General features: G+C 46.8%; 1 protein-coding gene across 2 annotated transcripts in view; it reads right to left on the reverse strand.

Moving 5' to 3' along the window:
• Positions 1-19,727, reverse strand: part of ahr1b (aryl hydrocarbon receptor 1b) — a 264,814-nt gene extending 245,087 nt beyond the window's left edge. The window contains exons 1-2 of one of the 2 annotated variants that reach the window (XM_072480944.1): positions 19,525-19,727; positions 17,255-17,442 (exon numbers count right to left, since the gene is read on the reverse strand). In XM_072480944.1, the coding sequence (XP_072337045.1) occupies positions 17,255-17,442; positions 19,525-19,565 (229 nt within the window). In that variant the 5' untranslated portion in view covers positions 19,566-19,727. Of the gene's footprint in view, positions 1-17,254; positions 17,443-19,524 lie in introns of those variants that run through there. The other variant, XM_072480951.1, reaches the window with a different exon arrangement.
• Between the last annotated feature and the right edge of the window lie 376 nt (positions 19,728-20,103).

Raw genomic sequence — 20,103 nt, forward strand, 5'->3', positions numbered from 1 at the left:
GATATTGGTGAAGGAGTAACATATACAGGGTATTGGTGAGGGAGTAACATATACAGGGTATTGGTGAGGGAGTAACAGATACAGGGTATTGGTGTGGGAGTAACAGATACAGGGTATTGGTGAGGGAGTAACAGATACAGGGTATTGGTGTGGGAGTAACAGATACAGGGTATTGGTGTGGGAGTAACAGATACAGGGCATTGGTGTGGGAGTAACAGATACAGGGTATTGGTGTGGGAGTAACAGATACAGGATATTGGCAAAGGAGTAACATATACAGGGTATTGGTGAGGGAGTAACATATACAGGGTATTGGTGAGGGAGTAACAGATACAGGGTATTGGTGTGGGAGTAACAGATACAGGGTATTGGTGAGGGAATAACAGATACAGGGTATTGGTGTGGGAGTAACAGATACAGGGTATTGGTGTGGGAGTAACATATACAGGATATTGGCAAAGGAGTAACATATACAGGGTATTGGTGAGGGAGTAACATATACAGGGTATTGGTGAGGGAGTAACAGATACAGGGTATTGGTGTGGGAGTAACAGATACAGGGTATTGGTGAGGGAATAACAGATACAGGGTATTGGTGTGGGAGTAACAGATACAGGGTATTGGTGTGGGAGTAACAGATACAGGATATTGGTGTGGGAGTAACAGATACAGGATATTGGCAAAGGAGTAACATACACAGGGTATTGGTGAGGGAGTAACAGATACAGGGTATTGGTGAGGGAGTTATATATACAGGATATTGGTGAGGAAGTAACAGATACAGGGTACTGGTGAGGGAGTAACAGTACAGTGCATTGGTGAAGGAGTAACAGATACAGGATCTTGCTGAAGGAGTAACATATACATGGCATTGGTGAGGGAGTAACATATACAGGGTGCTGACGAGGCAGTAACAGATACAGGGTATTGGTGGAGTAACAGATACAGAGTACTGGTGAGGGAGTAACATATACAGGGTATTTTTGAAGGAGTAACAGATACAGAGTATTGGTGAAGGAGTGACAGATACAGGATATTTGTGAAGGAGTAACTGATACAGAATATTGGTGAACAACAATCACTTTTTGTCACGAGTAGGCTTCAATGAAGTTACTGTGAAAAGCCCCTAGTCGCCACATTCCGGCGCCTGTTTGGGGAGGCCGGTACGAGAATTGAACCCGCGCTGCTGCCTTGTTCTGCATTACAAGCCAGCTATTTAGCCCACTGTGCTAAAGTATTGGTGAAGGAGTAACAGATACAGAGTATTGGTGAAGGAGTAACAGACACAGGGTATTAAGAACATAGAACATTACAGCGCAGTACAGGCCCTTCGGCCCTCGACGTTGCGTCGACCTGTGAAACCACTATAAAGCCCATCTACGCTATTCCCTTATCGTCCATATGTCTATCCAATGACCATTTGAATGCCCTTAGTGTTGGCGAGTCCACTACTGTTGCAGGCAGTGCATTCCGCGACCTTACTACTCTCTGAGTAAAGAACCTACCTCTGACATCTATCCTATATCTATCTCCCCTCAATTTAAAGCTATGTCCCCTCATGCTAGACATCACCATCCGAGGAAAAAGGCTCTCACTGTCCACCCTATCTAATCCTCTGATCATCTTGTATGCCTCAATTAAGTCACCTCTTAACCTTCTTCTCTCTAATGAAAACAGCCTCAAGTCCCTCAGCCTTTCCTCATAAGATCTTCCCTCCATACCAGGTAACATTCTGGTAAATCTCCTCTGCAGCCTTTCCAATGCTTCCACATCCTTCCTATAATGCGGCGACCAGAATTGCACGCAATACTCCAAATGAAAAATGAAATGAAAATCGCTTATTGTCACAAGTAGGCTTCAATGAAGTTACTGTGAAAAGCCCCTAGTTGCCACATTTCGGCACCTGTTCGGGGAGGCTGGTACGGGAATTGAACCGTGCTGCTGACATGCTTGGTCTGCTTTAAAAGCCAGCGATTTAGCCCAGTGTGCTAAACCAGCCCCAAATGCGGCCGCACCAGAGTTTTGCACATCTGCAACATGATCTCATGGCTCAGAAACGCAATCCCTCTACCAATAAAAGCTAACACACCGTATTCCTTCTTAACAACCCTCTCAACCTGGGTGGCAACTTTCAGTGATCAATGTACATGGGACACCGAGATCTCTCTGCTCATCTACACTACCAATAATCTTACCATTAGCCCAGTACTCTGACTTCCTGTTATTCCTTCCAAAATGAATCACCTCACACTTTTCTGCATTAAACTCCATTTGCCACCTCTCAGCCCAGCTCTGCAGCTTATCTATGTCCCTCTGTAACTTGTAACATCCTTCCGCACTGTCCACAACTCCACCGACTTTAGTGTAATCTGCAAATTTACTCACCCATCCTTATTCGCCCTCCGCCAGGTCATTTATAAAAATGACAAACAGCAGTGGCCCCAAAACAAATCCTTGTCGTACACCACTAGTAACTGGACTCCAGTCTGAACATTTCCCATCAACCACCACTCTTTGTCTTCTTCCAGCTAGCCAATTTCTGATCCAAACTGCTAAATCACCCTGAATCCCATGCCTCCGTATTTTCTGCAATAGCCTACTGTGGGGAACCTTATCAAACGCTTTACTGAAATCCATATACACCACATCAACTGCTTTACCCTCAACCACCTGCTTGGTCACCTTCTCAAAGAACTCAATAAGGTCTGTGAGGCACGACCTACCCTTCACAAAACCGTGTTGACTATCTCTAATCAAATTATTCCTTTCCAGATGATTAGACATCCAATCTCTTATAAACCTTTCCAAGACTTTGCCCACAACAGAAGTAAGGCTCACTGGTCTATCGTCACCCGGGTTGTCTCTACTTCCTTTCTGGAACAAGGGGACAACATTTGCTATCCTCCAGTCTTCTGGCACTATTCCTGTAGACAAAGGTGACTTAAAGATCAAAGCCAAAGGCTCAGCAATCTCCTCCCTAGCTTCCCAGAGAATCCTAGGATAAATCCCATCCGGCCCAGGGGACTTATCTATTTTCACACTTTCCAGAATTGTTAACACCTCCTCCTTATGAATCTCAAGCCCTTCTAATCTAGTAGCCTGTATCTCAGTATTCTCCTCGACAACATTGTCCTTTTCCTGTGTGAATACTGACGAAAAATATTCATTTAGCACCTCTCCTATCTCCTCGGACACTACGCACAACTGTCCTTGACTGGCCCTACTCTTACCCTAGTCATTCTTTTATTCCTGACATATCTATAGAAAGCTTTAGGGTTATCCTTGATCCTACCTGCCAAAGACTTCTCATGTCCCCTCCTGGCTCTTCTTAGCTCTCTCTTTAGGTCCTTCCTCGCTAACTTGTAACTCTCGAGCACGCTAACTGAACCTTAACGTCTCATCTTTACATAAGTCTCCTTCTTCCTCTTGACAAGTTTTTCAACTGCTTTAGTAAACCACGGTTCCCTCGCTCGACCACTTCCTCCCTGCCTGACAGGTACATACTTATCAAGAACACGCAGTAGCTGTGTATTGGTGAGGGAGTAATATATACAGGGTATTGGTGTGGGAGTAACATATACAGGGTATTGGTGTGGGAGTAACAGATACAGGGTATTGGTGTGGGAGTAACAGATACAGGGTGTTGGTGAAGGAGTAACATATACAGTATTGGTGAGGGAGTAACATATACAGGGTATTGGTGAAGGAGTAACAGATACAGGATATTGGTGAGGGAGCAACAGATACAGAGTTCTGGTGAGGGAGTAACAGTACAGTGTATTGCTGAACGAGTAACAGATACAGGATATTGCTGAAGGAGTAACATATACATGGTATTGATGAGGGAGTAACAGATACAGTGTATTATGAGGCAGTAACAGATATAGAGTATAGGTGAATGAGTAACAGATACAGAGTATTGGTGAGAGAGTAACAGATACAGGGTATTGGTGAAGGAGTAACAGATACAGGGTATTGGTGAGGGAGTAACAGGTACAGTGTATTGGTGAGGGAGTAATATATACAGGGTATTGATGAGGGAGTAACCCATACAGGGTATTGGTGAGGGTGTAACAGATACAGGATATTGGTGAGGGAGTAACAGATACAGGATACTGGTGTGGGAGTAACAGATACAGGGTACTTGTGAGGGAGTAACAGATACAGGGTATTGGTGAGGGAGTAACAGATACAGGATATTGGTGAGGGAGTAACAGATACAGGATACTGGTGAGGGAGTAACAGATACAGGATACTGGTGAGGGAGTAACAGATACAGGGTACTTGTGAGGGAGTAACAGATACAGGGTATTGGTGAGGGAGTAACAGATACAGGGCATTGCTGAGGGAGTAACAGATACAGGGTATTGGTGAGGGAGTAACAGATACAGGGTATTGGTGAGGGAGTAACAGATACAGGATACTGGTGAGGGAGTAACAGATACAGGGTACTTGTGAGGGAGTAACAGATACAGGGTATTGGTGATGGAGTAACAGATACAGGGCATTGCTGAGGGAGTAACAGATACAGGGTATTGGTGAGGGAGTAACAGATACAGGATACTGGTGAGGGAATAACAGATACAGGAGACTGGCGAGGGAGTAACCGATACAGGGTACTTGTGAGGGAGTAACAGATACAGGGTATTGGTGAGGGAGTAACAGATGCAGGGTATTGGTGAGGGAGTAACAGATAAAGGGTATTGCTGAGGGAGTAACAGATACAGGGTATTGGTGAGGGAGCAACAGATACAGGGTATTGGTGAGGGAGTAACAGATACAGGGTACTGGTGAGGGAGTAACAGATACAGGGTACTTGTGAGGGAGTAACAGATACAGGGTACTTGTGAGGGAGTAACAGATACAGGGTATTGGCGAGGGAGTAACAGATACAGGGTATTGCTGAGGGAGTAACAGATACAGGGTATTGGTGAGGGAGCAACAGATACAGGGTACTGGTGAGGGAGCAACAGATACTGGGTACTGGTGAGGGAGTAACAAATACAGAGTATTGGTGAGGGAGCAACAGGTACAGGGTACTGGTGAGGGAGTAACAGATGCAGGGTATTGGTGAGGGAGTAACAGATGCAGGGTATCGGTGAGGGAGTAACAGATGCAGGGTATTGGTGAGGGAGTAACAGATGCAGGGTACTTGTGAGGGAGTAACAGATACAGGGTATTGGTGAGGGAGTAACAGATACAGGGCATTGCTGAGGGAGTAACAGATACAGGATATTGGTGAGGGAGTAACAGATACAGGATACTGGTGAGGGAGTAACAGATACAGGGTACTTGTGAGGGAGTAACAGATACAGGGTATTGGTGATGGAGTAACAGATACAGGGCATTGCTGAGGGAGTAACAGATACAGGGTATTGGTGAGGGAGTAACAGATACAGGATACTGGTGAGGGAATAACAGATACAGGATACTGGCGAGGGAGTAACCGATACAGGGTACTTGTGAGGGAGTAACAGGTACAGGGTACTGGTGAGGGAGTAACAGATGCAGGGTATTGGTGAGTGAGCAACAGATACAGGGTACTGGTGAGGGAGTAACAGATACAGGGTACTGGTGAGGGAGCAACAGATACAGGGTACTGGTGAGGGAGCAACAGATACAGGGTACTGGTGAGGGAGTAACAGATACAGGGTACTGGTGAGGGAGCAACAGATACTGGGTACTGGTGAGGGAGTAACAAATACAGAGTATTGGTGAGGGAGCAACAGGTACAGGGTACTGGTGAGGGAGTAACAGATGCAGGGTATCGGTGAGGGAGTAACAGATGCAGGGTATTGGTGAGGGAGTAACAGATGCAGAGTATTGGTGAAGGAGTAACAGATACAGGATGGTCAGTATGTCAGAGTCATTTCTTAACCCATTCTGCTCTGGACAATAACCTCTCTCATTGCCATTAACCACCTTCATTATCCCACAGGTGGTGATGGGGGGAGGTGGGGAGGGAGAGGAGATGGGGCGTTGGCCATGGGAGGCGGGGCCGAGGGAGAGGCGCGGGCTTGGTTCCCGCGCTATGATAATTATGGCGGGAATAGAGAAGCAGGAAGGAGGGGGCGTCGCACGGTGCGAGCCGTGGTCACGGGGGGAAGCCGAGGTCAGCCAGAGTTTGCTGACTTCTGGGAGCAACATGGGGGGAGTAATTACGCTAGCGGGGGGTCTAGCGGGGGGGGTGGGAGGGGGGAATTACTGGGTTGCTGCTGCTGGGGAAAGGGGGGAGTGGGTACGGGAGAGGATGGGCGGGGGGGCACCGCCTGGGGGAGATACAGCTGCGTGGGAACTGGGTGAGAAGCTGGAAAAAGATGATGGCGAACCGGCAAGGGGGGGGGGGGGTGGGAAGCCCCCCAACTCGGCTGATCACGTGGAACGTGAGAGGGCTCAACGGGCCGATAAAGAGGGCACGAGTACTCGCACACCTTAAGAAACTTAAAGCAGATGTGGTTATGTTACAGGAAACGCACCTGAAACTGATAGACCAGGTTAGGCTGCGTAAAGGATGGGTGGGGCAGGTGTTCCATTCGGGGCTGGATGCGAAAAACAGGGGGGTGGCTATATTAGTGGGGAAGCGGGTAATGTTCGAGGCAAAGACTATAGTGGTGGATAACGGGGGCAGATACGTGATGGTGAGTGGCAAATTACAGGGAGAGATGGTGGTTTTGGTAAACGTGTATGCCCCGAACTGGGATGATGCCAACTTTATGAGGCGAATGCTAGGACGCATCCCGGACCTAAAGACGGGAAAGCTGATAATGGGGGGAGACTTTAACACGGTGTTGGAACCAAGGCTGGATAGGTCGAAGTCCAGGACTGGTAGGAGGCCGGCAGCAGCCAAGGTGCTTAAGGATTTTATGGAGCAGATGGGAGGTGTGGACCCGTGGAGATTCAGTAGACCTAGGAGTAAGGAGTTCTCGTTTTTCTCCTATGTCCATAAAGTCTATTCGCGCATAGACTTTTTTGTGTTGGGTAGGGCATTGATCCCGAAGGTGAGGGGAACGGAATATACGGCGATAGCCATTTCGGATCATGCCCCACAATGGGTAGACTTGGAGATAGGGGAGGAAACAGGAGGGCGCCCACCCTGGAGAATGGACATGGGACTAATGGCGGATGAGGGGGTGTGCCTAAGGGTGAGGGGATGTATTGAAAAGTACTTGGAACTCAATGACAATGGGGAGGTTCAGGTGGGAGTGGTCTGGGAGGCGTTGAAGGCGGTGGTTAGGGGGGAGCTGATATCAATAAGGGCACATAAAGGGAAGCAGGAGAGTAAGGAACGGGAGCGGTTGCTGCAAGAACTTTTGAGGGTGGACAGACAATATGCGGAAGCACCGGAGGAGGGACTGTACAGGGAAAGGCAAAGGCTGCATGTGGAATTTGACTTGCTGACTACAGGCACTGCAGAGGCACAATGGAGGAAGGCGCAGGGTGTACAGTATGAATATGGGGAGAAGGCGAGCAGATTGCTGGCACACCAATTGAGGAAAAGGGGAGCAGCGAGGGAAATAGGGGGAGTGAGGGATGAGGAAGGAGAGATGGAGCGGGGGGCGGAGAGAGTGAATGAAGTGTTCAAGACATTTTATAAAAAATTGTATGAAGCTCAACCCCCGGATGGGAGGGAGAGAATGATGGATTTTTTGGATCGGCTGGAAATTCCCAAGGTGGAAGAGCAGGAAAGGGTGGGACTGGGAGCACAGATCACGGTAGAAGAAGTGGTGAAAGGAATTAGGAACATGCAGACGGGAAAGGCCCCGGGACCGGACGGATTCCCAGTTGAATTTTACAGAAAGTATTTGGACTTGCTCGCCCCGGTACTGACGAGGACCTTTAACGAGGCAAAGGAAAGGGGACAACTGCCCCCGACTATGTCTGAAGCAACGATATCGCTTCTCTTAAAGAAGGAAAAGGATCCGCTACAATGCGGGTCCTACAGACCAATTTCCCTCCTAAATGTGGATGCCAAGGTCCTGGCCAAGGTAATGGCAATGAGAATAGAGGAATGTGTCCCGGGGGTGGTTCACGAGGACCAAACTGGGTTTGTGAAGGGGAGACAGCTGAACACGAATATACGGAGGCTGTTAGGGGTAATGATGATGGCCCCACCAGAGGGTGAAACGGAGATAGTAGTGGCGATGGATGCCGAGAAAGCATTTGATAGAGTGGAATGGGATTATCTGTGGGAGGTGTTGAGGAGATTTGGTTTTGGAGAGGGGTATGTTAGATGGGTGCAGCTTTTGTCTTGGGCCCCAGTGGCGAGTGTGGTCACGAATGGACGGGGATCGGCATATTTTCGGCTCCATAGAGGGACAAGGCAGGGATGTCCTCTGTCCCCATTACTGTTTGCACTGGCGATTGAGCCCCTGGCGATAGCGCTGAGAGGTTCCAAGAGATGGAGGGGAATACTTAGGGGAGGAGAAGAACACCGGGTATCTTTATATGCGGATGATCTGCTACTATATGTGGCGGATCCGGCGGAGGGGATGCCAGAAATAATGCGGATACTTGGGGAGTTTGGGGATTTTTCAGGGTATAAATTGAACATGGGGAAGAGTGAGCTGTTTGTGGTGCATCCAGGGGAGCAGAGTAGAGAAATAGAAGACCTACCGTTGAGGAAGGGAACAAGAGACTTTCGTTACCTGGGGATCCAGATAGCTAAGAATTGGGGCACATTGCACAGGCTAAATTTAACGCGGTTGGTGGAACAGATGGAGGAAGATTTCAAGAGATGGGATATGGTAGCACTGTCAATGGCAGGGAGGGTGCAGGCGGTTAAGATGGTGGTCCTCCCGAGATTCCTCTTTGTGTTTCAGTGCCTCCCGGTGGTGATCACGAAGGCTTTTTTTAAAAGGATAGAAAAGAGCATCATGGGTTTTGTTTGGGCCGGGAAGACTCCGAGAGTGAGGAAGGGATTCTTACAGCGTAGTAGGGATAGGGGGGGGCTGGCATTACCGAGCCTAAGTGAGTATTATTGGGCCGCTAATATTTCAATGGTGAGGAAGTGGATGGGAGAGGAGGAGGGAGCGGCGTGGAAGAGATTAGAGAGGGCGTCCTGTAGGGGGACCAGCCTGCAGTCTATGGTGACAGCCCCATTGCCGTTCTCACCGAGGAACTACACCACGAGCCCGGTGGTGGTAGCTACACTGAAGATTTGGGGACAGTGGAGACGACATAGGGGAAAGACCGGAGCATTGGGGGGGTCCCCGATAAGAAACAACCATAGGTTTGCCCCGGGGGGAATGGATGGGGGATATGGAATGTGGCAAAGAGCAGGAATAACGCAACTGAAAGATCTATTTGTGGACGGGAAGTTCGCAATTCTGGGAGCGCTGACCGAGAAATATGGGTTGCCCCAAGGGAATGCATTCAGGTACATGCAATTGAGGGCTTTTGCGAGGCAACAGGTGAGGGAATTCCCGCAGCTCCCGACACAAGAGGTGCAGGACAGAGTCATCTCAAAGAAATGGGTGGGGGATGGGTGTGCGAGGTGCTCGAGAAGCCCAGCGAATCATACCCATATGTTTTGGTCATGCCCGGCACTACAGGGGTTTTGGGTGGGGGTGACAAAGGCGCTTTCAAAAGTAGTAGGAGTCCGGGTCGAACCAAGCTGGGGGTTGGCTATATTTGGGGTTGCACAAGAGCCGGGAGTGCAGGAGGCGAGAGAGGCCGATGTTTTGGCCTTTGCGTCCCTAGTAGCCCGGCGCAGGATATTGCTAATGTGGAAAGAAGCCAAGCCCCCGGGGGTGGAGACCTGGATAAATGATATGGCGGGGTTCATAAAGCTAGAGCGGATTAAGTTCGTCCTAAGGGGGTCGGCTCAAGGGTTCACCAGGCGGTGGCGACCGTTCGTCGAATATCCTGCGGAAAGATAGATGGGGGAAAAAAGAAGGCAGCAGCAGCAGCCCAGGACTTGGGGGGGGGGGGGGGGGGGGGGGGGGGGTGGATGGGGGGGGGGGGTATAGCCTGTGACAAGGCAGTTGCCAATTAGGGCTAGTTTTCATTCTTGTTATTTAATATTTATTTATTTGTTGTTTTTTGTTTATATAAAAAAGGTCATTATTATCTGTATTGTTATATTGTTGTGTAAAGGATGCACAATGTACTGTGTTGGTTGACCAAAAATTTTCAATAAAATATTTATTAAAAAAAAAAACCACCTTCATTAGTGTCGAGTGTATTTATAAAAATGGACTGCCTGATGCATCCATCCCCCCTTACATGGGTATATGCCTGCACTTCCCAAAATTTCATTTCTGGCAGTTAACCCGTGGTACAATATTGACGATTATCCACCCTCTGTTCAAAGTGTTGGATAAGCTCTTCACCTTGTGCATATTGGTGCAGCAAATGGCGAGGTGCAGGGCGGGGGGGGGGGACAATTGAGCAACAGCTTTGGACTCTGGGAGGAAACTGGAGCACCCGGAGGAAACCCACGCAGACACGGGGAGAAAGTGCAAACTTCACATAGTTACCTAAGGTTGGAATTGAACCCGGTAAGCAATGCTTACCACTGTGCCACCCACAAGGTAGCAAGTTCCACTATGATTTTTAAAAAAATTTAAGAGTACCCAATTCATTTTTTCCAATTAAGGGGCAATTTAGCGTGGCCAATCCACCTACCCTGCACATCTTTGGGTTGTGGGGGTGAAACTCACGCAAACACGGGGAGAATGTGCAAACTCCACACGGCCAGTGATCCAGAGCCGGGATCGAACCTGGGACCTTGGCACCGTGTGGCAGCAGGGCTAACCCACTGCACCACCGTGCTGCCCTCAGTTCCACTATGATAATTAACGATTGAGACAATGAGCAACAATATGTTCTGAAACATTTTTGTTTCACCTCTTAAATCCACAATCCAAAAAGTGAAGTTTTTCTACTCATACTGAAGGTGGTGGATCAGGATTGTTTTGGTGGGCCATCAGATAAGGATGCACAAACAGCCAGCAGCCTACCCTGAACCTGATCTGGTGAAGTAGGAGTTTTTCAATGCATTAATCTGTGTCTGGGAGCAATGCAACAGTCCATACCACAATCATCCTAGATCCATTGCCAATATTATGAAGAGAGAGGGGACAATATATCAGTTATTAATATATTGCACCTCACAGGGTAAAAGATGCTCAGGAACATGGGACTTAGGAGCAGGAATAGGCCATTCAGACCCTGGTCCCGGCTGATCTCATTGTGGTCTTAACTCCACTTTCCTTTCTGCTTCCCCCATAGCCCTTGACTCACTTGTCGATCTCTGCGCTGCATTAGATCAGCATGAAGAGGGGGAATGCTTTGAAAATTGCACCTTGCAGTATTCAACACCAGCAGATTATTCTCTGCCTCACCGGAAGCCAAACTCCTTTTTGGAGTCTCTTGCTCAATGCACTCTCCTGTGTAGCGACTGTCTCACAGCCATTATATCAGAACACCCAATTTGAATGAGCTACAGTCATGGTTTCATGGTGCCCAGACTGCGGCTGAACAATCTGTTTAAACAACAATTATTTTGCATCATCCTGACTTCAGTTGTGTCAAACAACTTGTGTCAGTTGGTCGTACTCTTGTCCGAATCAAAAGGTTGTGAGCTCAAAACCCGTTGTCACAGCTCCTAATCAGCAGTGTTTCCCCAACTCCCATCCCCAGGATCCTGGTTAATGCTGACCCTTCGACCTACAGCATTAAATTGTCTGGCCATTTACCACATTGCTGGTTGTGGGAGCTTGCTGTGCACAAATTGGCTGCTGCCTTTTCAACATGACAACAGTTCAAAAAGTACATCCGATGGCTGTCACAATGCACGCTCTTCGAAACAAATGATCGTTCAGTATTTGGATGTTGTCCTCTGTCAGCCAGATTATCCTGATACGAGTGGCAGCCACATGAATGATTGGGATATGTTTTTCTCCAGTGCTCTCCTGAACTCACCGACGCCGACAGATATACAGTTCTAAGGATTCTCTCACACCTTAACCCCAGGTGATCACTCTGGTCAAGTGAGTCTAGACAGTGAGTGTTAGCAGACTGTTGATTCATGCAAGTGAACCTCACACAGATCAGTATGCACTCTCTCTGTGCAGGAATCAGTCCGTACTTATCTCGCTCCAGATTCAGAACCCATGTTGATTTTATTTTTTCCCTTTTCCTTATCCAGGAACACTCGGCCCAGCTACAGCACTCCCAACCATAAGCCAGCTCTACTGACTCAGTACAATATCAGGCGCTGTGGCTTGTGCTCCGTATGTAGAGAGTTTTACAGCACAGAAAGAGGCCATTCGGCCCATTGTCTCTGAGCCAACCATCAAACACCTATCTATTCTAATCCATTTTCCAGCACTTGGTCCATATCCTTGTTACTCTGGCTTTTCAAGTGGTCATCTAAATATTTCTTAAATGTTGTGTGGGTTCCTGCCTCTACCATCCTCTCAGCCAGTGAACTCCAGATTCCCACTACCCTCTTGGTGAAAACGGTTTTCCTCAAATTCCCCCACAAATCTCCTGCTCTTTACCTTAAATCTGTCCCTGGTTATTGACCCTTCTACTAAGGGAAAAAGTTCTTTTCTTTCTACCCTATCCATGTCCCTCATAATTTGGTACACCACGATCAGCTCTCCCCCCCTTCAATTCTCTCTCTCTGTCGTTGAAACGATCCAGCCCAGGCACCATCTTGGTGAATCTCCTCGGCACCCTCTCTCATGCAATCACTTCCTTCCTATGTCAAACCACTGCTCAGCCCTGATTGAAGAGAAATGTTTTGAGAAGCTTTAACCAATTAGCTCATCTATCTAAGCGATTCAGCAACAATCATTTGCAATAATATAGCCCCTTTAATACCCAGATTTGTAAACAGGCAAAAAACGTTTGCTGCCGCTCCAAAGGATGAGACATTAGGACAGGTAACAAAAACGTCGATCTAAAAGGTAAGTTTTAAGGAGCATCATGAAGGAGAAGGGAGAAATAGAGATACAGATGGATCTATGCTGGGAATGCCCAAGTTTAATGCTTAGGTGGTTGAATGCTCAGCCATTGCTGAGACAAAGGGAACTGCCGAGGCGTGTGAGTCAAGGGTTGGAGAAATGTGGAGCACACAGTATGTTGTAAGTCTGGGTGAGGTTACAGAGACAGGTAGTGTGTGAGGCTATGGAGGAACTTGAAAACAAGGCTGAAATGTTTTAAATTGAGATGTTGTCAACTGGGAATCAATGTAGATGAATGAAGACGTGTGGGGGTTGGGTGAACTAGCTTAATGCAAATTGGGATGTGGTTAACAGAAATTTCAATGAACTCAGAATTATGGTGAATGATTTGAACAGTGATACAATAATTCACAATTACCACCTCCCTGGGAGAGTTCACAATTAGAATGTGGTTCTCCAACTTTACAGGAAATCATTAAAAGCAAAAAACTGGTATGTGGCGCACACATACTTCCGAGTTTTGAAACTTTTGCCACTTCCTCAAAAGACTTTATTCAGCAGGGTGATTAAATGTTTTCAGAGTTAAGTTACTGGGGAATGGTGCATTCAGTCCACCACATGCAAGAAGCTGATGAACTTTGGTTCAGACTTGTTAACACATAGTCACCAAGTGCACTGATGACTGAACAAGTCTAATTCTGCTTTTATTTCATAGGATTCGTGGATTTATACAAGTGTTTTGGGAATTACAGTCTGTGATTGCATCTGTTTTTCTACAAGAACAGAAAACTAGTGCTTTGCCAAAAATAAAAGGACTATAATTTTCTATAATCCAAGACCCAGGTTACAGGAGCAACTAAGCAAAATTCCACTTCATTACCTTGCCTTCCAGTGATTTGGTCAACATTTATGCATCTCTTACTTAAAGGGGAACCAGAGCTCTATAGGATATTAAGAAATTAATGCAACTGCTTACCGTAATGTGGACGAACAGACATCCATTTGGGAGAGAAGGCTAACGTTTACAAAGGAATAAAACTGGCATGAGGGTGTATGGAATAAAGGGCACTTATTAAAAATTCTGTCATGCGATGTGGGTGTTGCTGGCTGGGCCAGTATCTGTCATCCATCCCTAATTGCCCTTGAACTGAGTGGCTTCCTCGACCATTTCAGAGGGCATTTTAAGAGTCAGCCACATTGCTGTGGGTCTGGAGTCACATGTAGGCCAGGCCAGGTAAGGGCGGCAGATTTCCTTCCCTAAAAGTGAACCAGGTGGGTTTTTACGACAATCGACAGTGGTCATTGTTAAACTTTTGATTTCAGATGGTATTGAATTCAATTCAACTCAAAACTCAAATTCCACCATCTGCCATGGTGCGATTCAAACCCAGGTCCCCAGAGCGTGACCCAGAGCCAAACAGAAAATGCTCAATAAACTCAGCAGACCTGGCAGCATATGAGAGAGAAACAAAAGTTAACATTTTGAATCCGTCAGAGCTGAAGATGGGTAGAGATGTGATGGATTATATATTTGGAAATGCTGATAGTGACACAAAGGTAAGGTAGCAGAATATGTTAATTGGAGAACAAAGATCAGTGCTCAGTGAAAGCAAAACTGAAGTGACAGATGGCCTTGTGGGGGGGGGGGGGGGGGGGGGAAGAGATTGCTTGCATTTAGAGTAACAAAAAACAAAAAAGGGGTCAAGTTGGAAGAGATGGTCGGATGAAATGTTAACATATTCTGCTACCTTGCTTTTATACGACTAACAGCACTTTATTTAGCCCTTAATACCACCATTAACACTCCTATGTCTTGTGGCCATGATATCTTTGTCAATCTGGCCTTAGCTCCGACTTATCCCTGACCTTCTATTCATCGCTGCCTTCTCCACACCCCCTCCCGACTATATCGTCCATCACATCTCTACCCCTCTTCAGCTCTGAAGAGCAACTGGGACTCGAAATGTTAACTCTGCTTCTCTCTCCACAGATGCTGCCAGATCTGCTGAGTTTCTCAAACATTTTCTGTTTTTAGTTCAGATTTCCAGCAACCGCAGAATTTTGCTTTTATTCCCCAGGATCTCTGGTTTACTAGTCCAGTGACAATACCACTGCACCACAACCTCTCCCGTATGATCTATTCGTGTCCTGATATGAATTAAAAGATCACTGCTGGTAAATCCATTCAGTCTGCATCCTCATGGTGCTCTGCTGGGTACAGGTTTATATTCAGCTACATCTATCCAAGCTCATTGAGAAATAAATGCACCATTGTTTTTCAAACACAGCAATCGATTCACCTTGTTGGAAAATGCACACAATTAATAACAAATTAGAAGAATGTTTCCCTCCTTTGCAAATATGTGAAAGGTTATTTCAATACTATGCACCCTCGCAGCTAACTCCCTCTCCCGGAGTTACTTCGGCATTTTGCAACCAATGCTTGACTGTGACTGGTTGTTAACGAGGTCCATTATTTAAACACCACTTCATCCACCAGACATAATGTTATGATTTTAAAAATAGTCGTCGGATTCTGAATGAACATGAAGGTATTAAATGAGGGACTTCTTCATGTGCCTCAGTGACTCCAGCATTTTATTAGCAGTGCCATCCAAAGCCAGGTGCAAACAGAACATTTTTAATCCTCCTCAGAATTTCCCTTTGACTTCAATACATCCAAAAGTGTGAGGGGAAAAGAAACAAACCAGGCCTCTCGAACCTCCTCCCTTTTTTGCTTGTCTTGTATAGGCAATCAAAAATGAAGGATTTAACTGGAGACTGTTTCACTCCCATCCATTTTAGAAATTCTTTAAATAGCACTTCTTTAAATTATTAATGCTGCCACGGGGGAAGCAAAGTCCTGCAGTGCACCAGTTGAACAGACACAATGCATCAGGGCTCGATCAAAAATGTATTTTTACCAGCATTTGGTTGATTAAAGTGGTGGAGATGTTTACTCTTCCAAATCCTCTCAAACCAACTTTCAATTTAAGAGTGAATACAAGGAATAAACTGAGTTCCGGCTTGCCCGTGAATACTGCTCCGTTATTTTGGCCAAATTAACACATTTTATATAAATATTTGAACAAAGTGAGAATGCATTCTTTAACAGCAGTGAAAATTGATGCAATTTTAAATAGTTGTCCATTTTTACACCAGAGCAGTGAAAGAAGGAACATCACAACTCAGCTCAAGTGGGCAAGAATGTCAATTCGAATCAAGCCATCCGCTGGGCTACGATGAAAAGAGACAATAGACCCACAATGTATTTTAAACAGAATTAACCTCCTCCTTTTCATCAGCCCACTGCTCTCTGTTTTGCAAACCAAACGTGTTGCAAAAATAATGCAGAGTCAGAATGTGAATTTCTCCCGAACGCAGTTCCTGCCCACAGCACCCCAAAAATAACCCTCAAATTATTCATCTTCACAAAAAGATTGTGGCATCTGCAACTTATTTTTCTGTCTGAAAACAGAGACGATGGTGGGGTTTTGTAGCCCCTCCCGTCGATTGGATCTTCCCTGTCCCACCAAAGTCAATGGATGTTCGCATGGCTTGCCACGTTTTACAGTCCCGTCATGGTTCCCTCCGCCCATTGTTTTATATAGAGACACACTGCATTCATTCAAAATGATGGCTTGATTTGCCCACCAGGAAATATGGTAGATATGGTCACTGGACTAGTAATCCAGAGACCCAGGGCAATGCTCTATGGACCCAGGTTCAAATCCTGCCACTGCAGATGGTGAAATTTGATTTAAGTAAAAACCTGGAATTAAAAGGCTAACGATGACCGTGAAACCATGTTGACTCGTAAAAACCCATCTCGTTCATAACGTCCTTTAGGGAAGGAAATCTGCTGTCCTTACCTGGCCTGACCTACACGTGACTCCAGACCCACAGCAATGTGGTTGACTCTTAACTTGAGTTGGGCAATAAATTCTGGCCCAACTAGGTAGCAATGACCTCGCTCCATGAATGAATAAAAAATATATGTAATAAAGAATACGAACAGCTCTTGTTGCAGATGGAGCAATGTTCAGGGCATCAGAAACAAAAGGATAGACTTCAATTTGGAAAAGGCCTTTCAACAACACAAACCAATTAGGTAATTTTGAGGAGTAGTCACTGTTTTAATGTATGCAAACGTATGAAGTAGATATGCTAGTGTCTGTGTACACTATCTATAAAATTCCTCAAACACTGACTAGCCATGTTAACTGCATCACAAAGACAACATGAGCAATTGACTGCCTCTGGGGAATTGGCATTGCAACTCTCCACTATCCACCCTAAGGACATCTTCCCTCATGCACCCATATCCCCCCTTAACTCACCCCGGAAGAAGGTCTTGGATCGCAAGTAGCTAACGCTGAGGCGGAGGATGGAGAGTTTGTCCAAACTCGAGGTCACATCTTCAGTGAAAGGTAGCAGGCATGCCAAGCGGTCCAATTCGCAGTTCAACCGGTCACGGTGCCTCTTGGAAGGGTTAGATTTTATTCCGTCGGCTAACACAGGCTTCACTCTGACAACAAACAGAATAACACAGGTCAATGCACCTGTGTAACACAGACTGACAGCCAACTTTGTGCACGAGTTTGATGACAGCGCTATCACAGTGTAGGTAAATGCCATGGAAAGAGCCTGCACCATTTGCCCAAATGCCAGGTTACACGAAACACTTTCCACAGTTTGCATTAACTCAACGTCACAGTTTGCATCTAGCTTTATTTTTTTGCAGCTTGTAATGCTGACCCCAAATTGCTCCTTGAGAAGGTGGTGGTCAGCCTCATTTTAAAACCACTGAAGTCGATGTGGTGTAGGTACTGTGCTGCTAGGGAGGTAGTTCCAGTATTTTGACCGAGTGACAGTGAAGGAACGGTGATATATTTCCAAGTCAGGATGGTGAGTGATTTGGAGAGTAACTTGCAGATGGTGGTGTTCCCATGTGTCTGCTGCCCTTGTCCTTCTAGATGGTAGTGGTCACAGGTTTTAGAAGCGGCTGTTGAAGGAGCCTTAGTAAGTTCCTGCAGTGCTTTTAGTATATGGTACACACGGCTGCCACTGTGAGTCGGTGATGGAGGGAGTGATTGTTTAAGGTGCTGGATAGGGTGTCAATAAAGCGGCCAGATTTGTGCTGGATGATGTCATGTTTCTTGAGTGTTGTTCGGGTTGCCCGTATCCAGGCAAGTGGGAGTAACCCCAATTCCCTCAGTCTGGATTCATCCTCAATTCTCTCAGTATGGATTAACCCCAATTCTCTTAGTCTCGATTAACCCCAATCTCTCAGTATGGATTAACCCCCAATCTCCCAGTCTGCATTAACCCCCAATCTCCCAGTCTGCATTATCCCCCAATCTTTCAGTCTGGATTAACCCCCAATCTCCCAATCTGGATTAACATCCAATCTCCCAGTCTAGATTAACCCCCAATTTCCCAATCTGGATTAACATCCAATCTCCCAGTCTGGTTTAACCCCAATCTCTCAGTCTGGATTAACCCCCAATCTCCCAGTCTGGATTAACCTCAATCTTTCAGTCTGGATTAACCCCCAATCTCTCAGTCTGGATTAACCCCCAATCTCCCAGTCTGGATTAACCCCCAATCTCCCAGTCTGGATTTACCCCCAATCTCCCAGTCTGGATTTACCCCCAATCTCCCAGTCTGCATTAACCCCCAATCTCCCAGTCTGCATTATCCCCCAATCTTTCAGTCTGGATTAACCCCCAATCTCCCAATCTGGATTAACATCCAATCTCCCAGTCTAGATTAACCCCCAATTTCCCAATCTGGATTAACATCCAATCTCCCAGTCTGGTTTAACCCCAATCTCTCAGTCTGGATTAACCCCCAATCTCCCAGTCTGGATTAACCTCGATCTCTCAGTCTGGATTAACCCCCAATCTCTCAGTCTGGATTAACCCCCAATCTCCCAGTCTGGATTAACCCCCAATCTCCCAGTCTGGATTTACCCCCAATCTCCCAGTCTGGATTTACCCCCAATCTCCCAGTCTGGATTAACCCCCAATCTCCCAGTCCGGATTAACCCCCAATCTCCCAGTCCGGATTAAGCCCCAATCTCCCAGTCCGGATTAAGCCCCAATCTCCCAGTCTGGATTAAGCCCCAATCTCTCAGTCTGGATTAACCCCCAATCTCCCAGTCTGGATTAACCCGCAATCTACCAGTCTGGATTAACCAACAATCTCCCAGTCTGGATTACCCGCTAGTCTCCCAGTTTGGATTAACCCCCAATCCCCCAGTCTGTATTAACCCCAATCTCTCAGTCTGGATTAACCCCGATCTCTCAGCCTGGATTAACCCCGATCTCCCAGTCTGGATTAACCCCCAATTCTCCCCGTCTGCATTATCCTCCAATTCTCCCAGTCTGGATTAACCCCCAATTCTCCCAGTCTGGATTAACCCCCAATTCTCCCAGTCTGGATTAACCCCCAATCTCTCAGTCTGGATTAACCCCAATGCCCCAGTCTGGATTAACCCCCAATCTCTCAGTCTGGATTAACCCCCAATCTGCCAGTCTGAATTAACCCCTAGTCTCCCGGTCTATATTAACTCCAATGTTCCTCTCGCTCCCCCGGCTGTACTCACGCTCTCTGGACGGGTTTCCTCCTCTTCCTCCCCGGGTACATGTTGATGGGGACAGGACTCTGTCTCACTCCTGGAGCCGCATCAATGCGGCCGGAATCCAAACTCAACGCCCTTTCCTCGGGGTTGTGATCCGTGAACGACGGCTCCGGTTCTGCACACCCAGTTCTACAGCGCGGGCTCGAACAACGTGAGCGCGCGTTTCCCCGCGCAGGGGCGCGCCTGGTCCAGAAAACCTGTGCCGAGAGCGCGCGTTGCATTCTCTCCATCTCCTCCTCACCCCTCCCTCTGCCTCGGCTCCTCTCTCTGGGGGAAGGTGCTTTGTGGCGGTGTCTCTGTAATCTGCTCTATTAGGTGCTCTGCGTAAATTGTAGTTAGGTATTCCGTGTCATTTATAAAGTGATCTATAAGTTTTTAGGTATTTTCCTGAATAATGTATTTTGTTTCGCTTCCTCTATAATGTGTTCTATGGAAGGTGCTCTATAAGGTGTCGTACCTAGTGTTCTTTGTAGGTTCCTCTGCAAGGTGCCCTGTAAGTTGCCGTATACTCTTCACAGTAACTTCATTGCAATGTAAGCTTAC

The sequence above is a fragment of the Scyliorhinus torazame genome, chromosome 2 (genome assembly GCF_047496885.1).
Source record: "Scyliorhinus torazame isolate Kashiwa2021f chromosome 2, sScyTor2.1, whole genome shotgun sequence".
Taxonomy (NCBI): Eukaryota; Metazoa; Chordata; class Chondrichthyes; order Carcharhiniformes; family Scyliorhinidae; genus Scyliorhinus; species Scyliorhinus torazame.